The sequence below is a fragment of the Rhinoderma darwinii genome, chromosome 4 (assembly GCF_050947455.1).
Source record: "Rhinoderma darwinii isolate aRhiDar2 chromosome 4, aRhiDar2.hap1, whole genome shotgun sequence".
NCBI lineage: Eukaryota > Metazoa > Chordata > Amphibia > Anura > Rhinodermatidae > Rhinoderma > Rhinoderma darwinii.
Genome location: NC_134690.1, coordinates 269,631,045 through 269,643,361, shown reverse-complemented (window position 1 = coordinate 269,643,361; position 12,317 = coordinate 269,631,045). Strand labels below are relative to the sequence as shown.

The following is a 12,317-nucleotide window of genomic DNA, read 5'->3' as shown; positions in this document are numbered from 1 at the left end:
CGTCCAAAGATGTGTCCTGCACTTCTTTTGACGAGGCTGTATTTTTACGCATTGTCGTTTGACAGCTGTCAAACGACGACGCGTAAATTACAGGTCGTCTGCACAGTACGTCGGCAAACCCATTCAAATGAATGGGCAGATGTTTGCCGACGTATTGTAGCCCTATTTTCAGACGTAAAACGAGGCATGACACGCCTCGTTTACGTCTGAAAATAGGTCGTGTGAACCCAGCCTTAGTGTTTAATAACATGGTGCGGCTAAATCACATTTTTTGGCATGATTTTCACTAAACCAAAGAAATATTCTAAAAAAAAACACAAATTGTTTGCAATCCCAATTAATGCACACAGAGAGAGAGAGAGAGAGAGAGAGAGAGAGAAGGCTCTTTATAGCCGCCCTCTGCTCTTGTTATTTAACATAAATTTGCATAAAGATGTGTCCACAAAAACAAATGTATTTTTATGTTCCTTTAATGTCAATGACAAATTAAAAAAAATTGTCCATAACGATCAGCCATAACCAGTTTTTTCCTCCAATGGCAAGTAATAAAAAAAACATACTGAAAAACTGATCACAACTAATGACTGGGGCAAACTGATCTTTTGTGCATCAGTTATCTATCTGTCAGCTGTCAACTTAAAGCCCTGTCCACATCTGCATTCATATTTCAGTTTTTCTGTTCTGCTGTAGGAACAGAAAAACAAAAATCACAGCAGTGGCGGATCTGTCACATGACTTGTATCAGTGGCGCCTGACGGACCCCATTGACTTTAATGGGGTCCGCTGGTTTCTGTCACGGTATCCGTCTTCTACCTGTGAAATTGTTTCTGTTATTTTTTCTGAAATCCTAATAGACCCTTTAAGACACATGTGAAAAAAGCCTTAGGCCCCCTATACATGTTTCTGGCAGTACAGTGTTGTTTCCCACCGGAGTGGTTCAGAAACACTGTAGGGAAACTAATGCCAGAACTGTTCCCATGTAGCGTTTTTTTCCGCCTATGTCAGGCTGTGGATATCGAACCTTGCACAAAAATTTCATCAGTTGTGTACAGCTCAGGCATAAAACAACTGGCTGGACACAACTGATATATGTAAACACAGCAGTATTATACGGATTACAAAGAGTACAGCGGGGCCGGTCACATGACAAAAGTCGTGTCGTCATAAAGGAAAACTGTGCAACTAGACTTTCGGTCCCCCGCCAGTGCTATATAAATCTATTAAAATCTCATCAGCACAACGGGGGACCGGAATGTATATTAGCTAGTGTACTTACATAGTGGACTGAGTACACTTTTAATAGTTTTCGGTCCCCACATAACCCCTTTAATTCAGGAAACAAAATGTACAGCAGAAAAAAAAATACTATAAACGTATCCCACAGTTAACGCATAACATAGTTATGTATATATGTATAACAAAATCTAGGATTACATGGCCAGCTCATCTACTCAAATACATTTTTATGGGTGTCAGCAGTGCAGGGCTGAGTCCAGGCTGCCAGTTGCTAAGCATAATCTATGTTAAAGTAAATAGAAGATGAACACTAACTTTAAGCTGTTTCCCATATATCATCATATGTACATCCCTTTATTTATACTTATTCTTGTGTAACTGACCGATTAGTATTATACATTACTTTTATAAGATTTGTGATTTTATTAAATTGGGAGATATTGTACTGAAAAACGTACCCGGTCTGTCCATGCATTACATGGGTGGCCATTTATCTGAATGGCTGGCATGCAATGCCACATTTACCCTGTAGTGGCCACTGCAGAGGAAATTTGTGCCTGGCATCAACTTCCTGGCTGATCGCCAGAAGCCGACTTCTTTTCAAAACGACATTGCCTTCATGAGACAGACCTTTTATTGGACAAAGAAAGGCTTTTAAAGCAGTGTCGGGCTGAGGTTTCTTGAGCCCACTAAAGTGCCCACAGAACATTTGAAAGCCCATTTTTAATTTCCTCGTAACCTTTGTTGTTATCATTGCACAGACGGGACATGTCATTACTAAGGTCTAAAGGCCCTTTTACACAGGCCAATTATCGGCCAAACAAGCATTCATATCAACGCTCATTCCGGATCATTGCCCTGTGTAATCATGGCAACGATAAGCCGATGAATCAGCAAAGGCTCGTTCATCGGCTGATCATATCGTTTATGTAGCAGAAATTATTATCTTTGTCGGCAGCACATCTCCCTGTGTAAACAAGGAGATGTGCTGCCGACATGATGGTAATGTATGGGAACAAGCGATCATCGTAATATAGCTTCTTGTGAAAGGAGCAAACGAGCGCCGATCAACAAGCTATAAAATGACTCTAATAGTTTATTTGTGAACTAAACTGTAAGAAATAGACCCTATTGGCAAGTGATTAGATCCTAATTCAGCTCCCAAGGGGCCATCTTCTGCTGAACCTTTTGGGGCCCGCTGTATTAGAGGCCCATTAGTGTGTCTGATCCTGGGCCCACCAGATGGTTCTCTGGTATGATAGTGGGCTAGTCTAACCCTGCCCAAAAAGTGACCTGACCCGATTTTCAATTTAGTGAAGGACCAATGACAGATGGCCTATACGCAGCCATGAAATATGCCACTTTGATTCTTTATCCTATAATATTTTGTAAACATCATCTTAACCTGCATGCTGATGTTTTTTTGCAATTTATCCCTTTTGAAATCCCGTTATCTCTGTGGCAGTTATTATTTTTATTTTTTTGTCATATCACCAGTCATATATTTATCACCAGGGTTTGCCAACCTCCGCAACAATTTTTTCTGGACAACTGAACCAAAAATCTCAGACGGCCTAAAGTTTTTACATATACCCTGACCAATTATAGAGACCATGCTTACATATCACGTCCTCATAACACCTTCAACATAATGCCCTTGAATCACAAAGACCCTAAAATCAAAAGGGTTGTCCAGTACGTAAAATAAAAAAAAATCTGTCAGCAGCAAGTGAAAAAAAAACACATAAATCACCTGTTAAATCCCAGAGCCACGTCAATGTTTTGTTTACTAACATCACCGATGTGGCCATTGATTGGCTGCTGGTACGGCACATCATCATTGCTGCCATATAAACAAAGACTGACAGGGCACGATGGCAATATCATTATAAACCGATCCTGAAATCAGGGAACAGTGGAATGCCACAAAAAACTTTAGAGGTATCAAAACGAGTGCAAAGGAAAAGTGGTGTCATTGTCCATGGCAACCTATTTAGATTCCACCACTCCACTTTTACTATTCTCTAGTTTAGATGCATCTCCGCCAATCTAATAATACCTCACTGTGAGTGCTGCCACATACACATTGACTGACACATGTACACATGCATCGGAGCTATATCACGCAGGGCACACTGTGGGTACTAGAGCCCCTTAGCAGTGCCATGTAATAGTAGACTATGTGGCACTGGATACATATCAGTCATCAGGATCCAAAATAAACCTCATGCTGCCCCGACATGCCCTGGGTTGACTTACAAGGAATGACTGAGCTAACGGGCACTCACAGGCTACATTGACAATCAAGGCTAGTGCAATAAGCAGCTACATCATCCTTCTACTGGCACACATAAACATACTAATACCTTCCGCCTCTTCACTGTAAGCTGCCCGCCATTACATATGGATGGTGGGCAGGCCTGGGTGGCAGCGGTAAACTTACAAGGAGAGCAGGGATTGGCTGAGTGAAATCGCCATGCTCTCAATTTAGTATCTTGACTTGCGCTGTGCCTTTGTCCTTCCCTATCCTGCTGACTGCCTCAAAGCCCCAAATTCTGTGTTTTTACTGTGCATGACATGTTTTGCTGCATAAGATGTGCAATTTTTTATATTTTTTTTGTACTGTCTGTAAATTTACAGATGGTTGGCAACCCTGTTTACCACAATGCTTTTTTTTTTTTTGTCTCTGGAAATATATACATATACATTTAGCCATCTTCATAAATCTAATAACTATTTTCCTTAGTATGAATACAATTAAAATACGTGGTCAGGAGCCAGATAAAATGTAAATGTACTGCAGTTTTGGGATTTAAAGGAACTACAACTGAAAATACTCTATATATGATATAAACAAAGTATTGACTAATTTTTCTCTCATTATCACAACAATACCCAGAACGATCTAAGGCCTCCTTCACATTGCGTTATGGGAACTTTTTTCACCCTGAAGTGGGGGTTAATATGCTAACATCCCAATTCACTCACACATACATATTAAAAGATATTAGTACATTTAACAGTTGTTTCAGGTTCTTGGGAACCGTACTCACAGCAGCGAATAGCATAGGTTTTTGTGCCCTAATCCTCCCTATAAGATACACTTTCGACAGGTGAACAACTAGGGCCCGCTGCCCCTTTTTTTTCCCCTTTCCCTCTCCTCCTCCTTACACCTCTATTTTCTACCCCCCTTTTGGCACTTTTATCATCTGTTGAAGATATTGTTTTGCTTATTCTCTCTGTAACCCTTGGAACCACAAGCTATGTCGTTTATATGATGTTAATTTTATTACAGTGTGCTATGGCTTTTTCTTTTATTGTGCTGTTAGGCTATGTTCACTTCTCCACTGTGCTGGATTCTCAGCTATACTGCTGTAGGTTGTCCTCCATGCTGCTTCTAAGGGTGTGCTACAGAGAGATAGTGGACCAGGATGTTCTGTGCTCTGTGTGTGCTGTGTAAGAAAGACATGAGAGCCATTAGGCTCTACCCACTAGCTCAGGGAAAACTGAGAATTGAAGATAAAGCTTGCAGAGGGGAAAACTACTAAAAAAATAAAACCAATATACAAGACATAAAATGGCCAGAAATAGTGTTATCCCTCATGTACACACATATGACATCTTATTCTGAAAAGTTAGGTATGCTTTAAAATGCCTTACCAAATAAGCATTGATGCAAATGAAAGCCGTATCATTTTGCCATTGTATAAAGCATTAGTCAGACCCCTTGTAGGATAGAGTACAGTTCTGGGTATATGTAAAAATTATATTACGGGGCTTAAAAAAGAATAGAAATGACTAATCCAGTCAATAAAATGAACAGTGTTTTCACAGCCAAGTCTATTTACCCACATGTACTTCAGATGCCAAGCACACATTCAAGAAGGAAATATAGGTTCCAATTTGAAGAAGTGCATTTTAAATGGCATTTCCATCTAAAACAGCAAAAAAATGAAATATCAAATTAAATCCATCTATTATCTTCTGTCACGCCGCTACATTTCTTTGTTTATTTGGTTCGTGAAGTGTCACTTCCTATAAAAACTAAAATTGGAAAAATTTGTGTCTTGGAAACAGCACACAGACGATGCTTCAATGCAGAAAAGATTTAGTAACAGCAAATAATAGGTAGCATAAAATCTTACCAATACAAAGGTGAGAATCACTATCTAATTCTGAACGAGTGTGCAGAGCCTAGCTGCTGTCATCTCTTCTATTCACTGCATGCAGAGAAGAGGAGAATCCTGCTCTCCTATCTCTATCACATATATAGAAACAGCAGCAGCATGGGGGACATTATATAATAGTAATAAGCACTGAACCTGTGAATCCAGAACTGTGGTGAAATAGAACACTTACTAGAAGTTGCAGCATCATGGGAGACATCATACAACAGTAATGAGAAGTATAGCTGTAAATCCAGCACTGGCGTGAGGCAGAACACATACCAGAAGCTGCAGAATCTCTGTGTGTATCTCTCTGTCACTCTGCTCCTCTTCCCCATCCCCTCTCCATAGACTTTTATGGGCAACTGTAACCTGATCCCTCAGTGAGGAGACAGAAAAAGCAATAAATTCAGAATGAGTGAACAGTTAGGAGGGAGGGGATGAAATAAGCCTAAGCAAAAAAAAAAAAAAAAAAAGAGGCATTTTTCTCAGATATATTACAAAGTTTCTTATGTCCGTTTATACTATTGATTTATACACAGTTTGTTGAAAAGTTAGTGACCATTTAATATTATTTTATTATTGTATTTTTAGTACAAAATGTCATATTAATAAATGTGATTGTGAATTTTTATGCACAGTGTGTAGTGCGAACATTGGTGTAGTTGTATGATGCACAAACAAGACCTATTCACCTGAATAGGAGTAGAGCTGCAGTACTGCAGCTCAGCCACTATATTGTGGCCAGAGCCATCTGCTTCCGTCACGGACATCCGGTGCGGGAAGGCAGCCAAAGCAGCTGATCGGTGCGGGGTCTGGGTGTTGGACCCTCACTGATCATATATTCATGACCTATCCCGGCAACCCATTTAACTCAGACTAATAGATTTGGACCCCAGACCATACCCTAAAATACATACAGGCCCCGGACCTTCTAAACTATTGGAGTCCCCAGACCAGACCCCCCCTAAACAAATAGTACAGACCCCAGAACAAGCACCCTAAATAAATAGAGACCTCGGACCAGACCCCTAAATACAGACCCCAGACCTGACCCCTGAAACGAATAATGACCCCAGACCTGACTCCCTAAATACAGACCCCCTAAACTAACACCGACCCCCTAAATATAGACCCCTAAACTAATACAGACCCCCTAATTACAGACCCCAGACCAGACTTCCTAAATACAGACCAAAGGCCTCTTAAACTAATACAGACTCGGGACCTTTTAAACGAATCCATCCCCCTTTACTTAAATAGAAGCTTACAGTCTTCTCTATGGAGTCTTGCTGCTGTACTAGAACCTGCTTACATGGTCATGTGACCTGCAGGTCTCTCAACAGTAACAAGAACTGCAAACATAAGGTCATCTGATCTTATGTCTGCAGGTCGTTTTGCAGGACATACACAATGCAGTATTGTCACATTTTTTGCCACGATTTGCAGCAAAAAAATGTGACAAAACTGCAATGTACTTTGGGCAGCCATGGGCCCACCGGGAGACTCGTGCCCCGGGCTGCTGCCAAATATGCCTCTATGATGATCTGCCACTTGTGTCAGTCGATTGCTACCTCTGCATCCTTTATATCTACATCCCTACAAGCTATTTAGTTTACATTACATTTTTTTTTTGGGGGGGGGGGGGGTTTCTACAAAACTCTTTCTTTTACAATTGCCTTTGAAGAAACCTGTTGGTCAGAGCAGGATTATCAATGCAGATATTATTGTGCGAGGTAAAAATATAATCAGGGATAAGGTCATCTCTTTTCTTTTGTATATCATGATTGGATTTGTGTTGTTGCAGATACAGCACACTCAGGAGAAATTGGCACAAAGAAAAAAGTAAAGAGACTCTTGAGCTTTCAGAGATATTTTCATGCATCAAGGCTTCTGCGTGGAATTGTGCCACAAGCCTCACTGCACTTATTGGATGAAGACTATCTTGGCCAGGCACGGGTAAGCATAAATAAATGCTCTATATACACACGGTGCTAACAATGAAATCCCTGAAAACATAGAGGATGTACATAACACTCCTCTGCTTACTACAAAATAAACGGTCACATTTTCTTGCGAAAACTTTGCTCAAGTGTCAACATACAAAGTTAAGCAACTTTGTACAATTTTTTTTTTCCTTATTTTGAAACACTTTTTAATTACAAGATGTTTTATTGGCAGATCAGACAGAAAGGTACATTTTTAATTTTACTAGCCTGCAGTTACTAGAGAGCAGTGCATTGTGGGAACTTAAATGACAGCAGGTCACTTTACTGACAGCGGAATGGAGCTAATCCACTGCTTGGACCTAATGAGACAAGCAGAATTTTAAATGAGTTTTGAGAACAGTTCTGTGTATGTATGAAAGCAGAAAGCAATATAAAATATCTTAAAATAAATCAATGATATAATATTATATTATCATACATTGTGATATGCCTAGTTCAGGGCCTGAGGGGATGATGCACAACAGAGATTCCCTATTTGGTGTTCTTTAATTCCTTGAGTCATGTACTGCCCACTCAGGCCCTGAACTAAACATTTCACAGTGTATCAGTTTTGCCAGAAGTGTTCCTTTAACCCCTTAAAGGGTTTTTCCCGAATAGATAATTATTACCTATCCACAGGAGAGATGATAATTGTCTAATCCCCGCTGGCACCCCCACCAATTATGAGAACCCTCTGTTCATCCTCACTGCTTGACCACAGGGAGGAGAAGCATGAATGGAGTGGCGGTTGAGCACACACCCGCCATGGGACTGATGGAAACTGCCGAGCGTTGTAATATGCTGTTTCTGTAATTTCCATAGACGTTAAAGAGGCTCTGTCACCAGATTTTGCAACCCCTATCTGCTATTGCAGCAGATAGGCGCTGCAATGTAGATAAGAGTAACGTTTTTATTTTTAAAAAACGAGCATTTTTGGCCAAGTTATGACCATTTTTGTATTTATGCAAATGAGGCTTGCAAAAGTACAACTGGGCGTGTTGAAAAGTAAAAGTACAACTGGGCGTGTATTATGTGCGTACATCGGGGCGTTTTTACTTCTTTTACTAGCTGGGCGTTAGGAATGGGAGTGTATGATGCTGACGAATCAGCATCATCCACTTCTGTTCGTTAACACCTAGCTTCTGGCAGTGCAGACACACAGCGTGTTCTCGAGAGATCACGCTGTGACGTCACTCACTTCCTGCCCCAGGTCCTGCATCGTGTCGGCCACATCGACACCAGAGGCTACAGTTGATTCTGCAGCAGCATCAGCGTTTGCAGGTAAGTAGCTACATCGACTTACCTGCAAACGCTGATGCTGCTGCAGAATCAAATGTAGCCTCTGGTGCCGATGTGTCCTCGCTCGTCTGACACGATGCAGGACCTGGGGCAGGAAGTGAGTGACGTCACAGCGTGATCTCTCGAGAACACGGCTGTGTCTGCACTGCCAGAAACTGGGCGTTCTGAAGAGAAGTGGATGATACTTCTCGTCAGAACGCCCAGCTAGTAAAATAAGTAAACACGCCCAGATGTAACACACATAATACACGCCCAGTTGGACTTTTACTTTAAACACGCCCAGTTGGACTTTAGCAAGCCTCATTTGCATAAATACAAAAATGGTCATAACTTGGCCAAAAATGCTAGTTTTTAAAAAATAAAAACGTTACTCTTATCTACATTGCAGCGCCGATCTGCTGCAATAGCAGATAGGGGTTGCAAAATCTGGTGACAGAGCCTCTTTAAATAGAGTGGCAGCATGCTTGCTTGACCGCCACTCCATTAAAAATTCTCGCGATTACTGGGTCCCCAGTAATCAGACAATTGTGTATAGGTGAGAATTTTTTATTTTGGAAAAACCCCTTTAACGCACTATGACGTAACTCTACGTCATGGATTTCTTTACATTGAGGCACCATGACGTACAGTTATGTGATCACGTAGGCATAGAATCTGTGCCAGTGTGATTATCACAGGAGCCTGGCTTTGGAATACTATGTTTTCCAAAGCATTATAGAAGCAATTAAGTGATTGCTGCATCAAGTACTCTAGGAGAATCCTGCACTCATATCGCTATCACACACACACACACACACACACACACACACACACACACACACACACACACACACACACACATACATATACAGGGTGGGCCATTTATATGGATACACCTAAATAAAATGGGAATGGTTGGGGATATTAACTTCCTGTTTGTGGCACATTAGTATATGGGAGGGGGGAAACTTTTCAAGCTGGGTGTTGACCATGGCGGCCATTTTGAAGTCCCACACTGGAAGAACGGTGCTGCTTTTACTTTACTAGCTTATATATATATACATATAGAAGCTGCAGCAGCATGGAGGACATCATACAGTAGTAATGAGCAGTGTAGCTGTGAATCTAGCACTGGGGTGAGACATAGCACAGACTAGGAAGCTGCAGCAGCATCCCTGTGTGTGTCTCTCTTTAACTCTGCTCCTGCTCTACTCCTCCCCTCCCACTACCCTCTCCTTAGACTTCTATGGGCAGCTATAACCTGATCCCTTAGTGAGCTGATAGTTCGACTCATCTTGAGGAGACAGGAAATGCAGTAAATTCAGACAGAGTAAACTGTTAGGTGGGAGGAGCATGATAAGTGTCAAAAGAGGAAAGTTCCTTATATTCGCCTGTACTATTGATTTATGCAAAGTTTATTGAAAAGATAGCGACAATTTAAAGAGTGACTACACTTTCATCAAAATTTTTATATGTTACAGAAACACATCAAAAGTTTGGATCGGTGGGGGTCCGGGTGCTGAGAGCCCCATCGTTGCTGAAATGAAGGTGCAGAAGTGCTCAGTTGAACACTTTGCACCTTCTGCTGTGATGAGCGCTCCTGGTCAGGCTAAAGACAGCTCTCATAGAAAGTCTGGCAAAGCTTAACAGTAGCCTGTAGAAATGACAATACACTGCAATACAATAAAATACACAGCAATTAGGAGGTCTAATATAAAGTGATTAAAATAATTAAATAAAGTTTTTATTAGTGTACACAAAAACTAACATTATTAAAGTTCAAAATACCCCCTTTTCCCTCTAAAGTAATGTAAAAAAAAAAAGTCCAAACTACTACAATATAACAATATTTAACTTTTCTGGTCATTTTTGCATTACATTTTTTTTTAATAAAATGTGATCAAAAAGTTGTATGCACCAAAAAATTGTACCAATAAAAACTACAGCTGGTCACGCAAAAAATAAGACCGCACACCACTCACTCGACAAAAAAAACAAACATGACAGCACAACAATATATATTTTTTAACCCCTTCCCTCTTTGGCCACTTTTGACCTTCCTGACAGAGCCTCATTTTTCAAATCTGACATGTTTCACTTTATGTGGTAATAACTCCGGAATGCTTTTACCTATCCAAGCGATTCTGAGATTGTTTTCTCGTGACACATTGGACTTTATGTTACTGGCAAAATTTGCCCGATACATTCAGTATTTAATTGTGAAAAACACCAAAATGTAGCGAAAAATTGCAAAAATTAGCATTTTTCTCAATTTAAATGTATCTGCTTGTAAGACAGGCAGTTATACCACACAAAAATGTTGCTAACTAACATCCCCCATATGTCTACTTTATATTGGCATCGTATTTTGATCATCATTTTATTTTTCTAGGACGTTACAAGGCTTAGAACTTTAGCAGCAATTTCTCACATTTTCAAGAAAATGTCAAAATGCTATTTTTACAGGGGCCAGTTTAGTTGTGAAGTGGCTTTGAGGTCCTTAGATATTAGAAACCCCCAATAAGTCACCCCATTTTAAAAACTGCACCCATCAAAGTATTCAAAACAGCATTTAGAAAGTTTCTTAACCCTTTAGACGTTGCGCAGGAATTAAGGCAAAGTAGAGGTGAAATTTACAAAGTTCATTATTTTTTTCCAGAAATTCATTTTGAATCCATTTTTTTTGTACCACGGAATGTTTTACCCAAGAAATGCAACTCAATATTTATTGCCCAGGTTCTGCAGTTTTAGGAAATATCCCACATATGGCCCTAGTGCGCTAATGGACTGAAGCACCGGCCTCCGAAGCAAAGGAACACCTAGTGGATTTTGGGCCTCCTTTTTATTAGAATATATTTTAGGCACCATATCCGCTTTGAACAGGTCTAGTGGAACTAAAACAGTGGAAACCCCCCAAAAGTGACTCCATTTTGGAAACTACACCCCTCGAGGAATTTATCTAGGGGTATAGTGAGCATTTTGACCGGCCAGTTTTTTTGCAAAAATTTTTGGAACTAGGCCATGAAAATGAAAATCTACATTTTTTCAAATAAAATGTAGGTTTAGCTAATTTTTTTTCATTTCCAAAAGAACTAAAGTAGAAAAAGCACCACAACATTTGTAGAGCAATTTCTCCCGAGTAAAACAGTACCCCACATGTGGTAATAAACGATTGTTTGGACACAAGGCAGGGCTTAGAATGGAAAGTGCGCCATTTGGCTCTTGGAGCTCAAATTTAGCAGGAATGGTTTGCGGAGGCCATGTCGCATTTGCAAAGCCCCTAAGGTGACAAAACAGTGGAAACCCCTAACAAGTGACCCCATTTTGGAAACTATACTCCTCGAGGAATTATCTAGGGGTGTAGCAAGCATTTTGACCGGCCAGTTTTTTTGCAAAAATTTTTGGAACTAGGTCATGAAAATGAAAATCTACATTTTTTCAAATAAAATGTAGGTTTAGCTAATTTTTTTTCATTTCCAAGAGAACTAAAGTAGAAAAAGCACAACAACATTTGTAGAGCAATTTCTCCCGAGTAAAACAATACCCCACATGTGGTAATAAACGGCTGTTTGGACACACGGCAGGGCTTAGAAGGGAAAGAGCGCCATTTGGCTCTTGGAGCTCAAATTTAGCAGGAATGGTTTGCGGA

At 40.3% G+C, this 12,317-nt stretch overlaps 1 protein-coding gene across 2 annotated transcripts in view; it reads left to right on the top strand.

Annotated features, from left to right (window-relative positions):
• PDE7B (phosphodiesterase 7B) overlaps positions 1-12,317 on the top strand; it is a 470,724-nt gene that overhangs the window by 437,813 nt on the left and 20,594 nt on the right. For both annotated transcript variants that reach the window (XM_075862499.1, XM_075862498.1), the window contains one exon: positions 7,210-7,361. In XM_075862499.1, the coding sequence (XP_075718614.1) occupies positions 7,210-7,361 (152 nt within the window). The remainder of the gene's footprint in view (positions 1-7,209; positions 7,362-12,317) is intronic.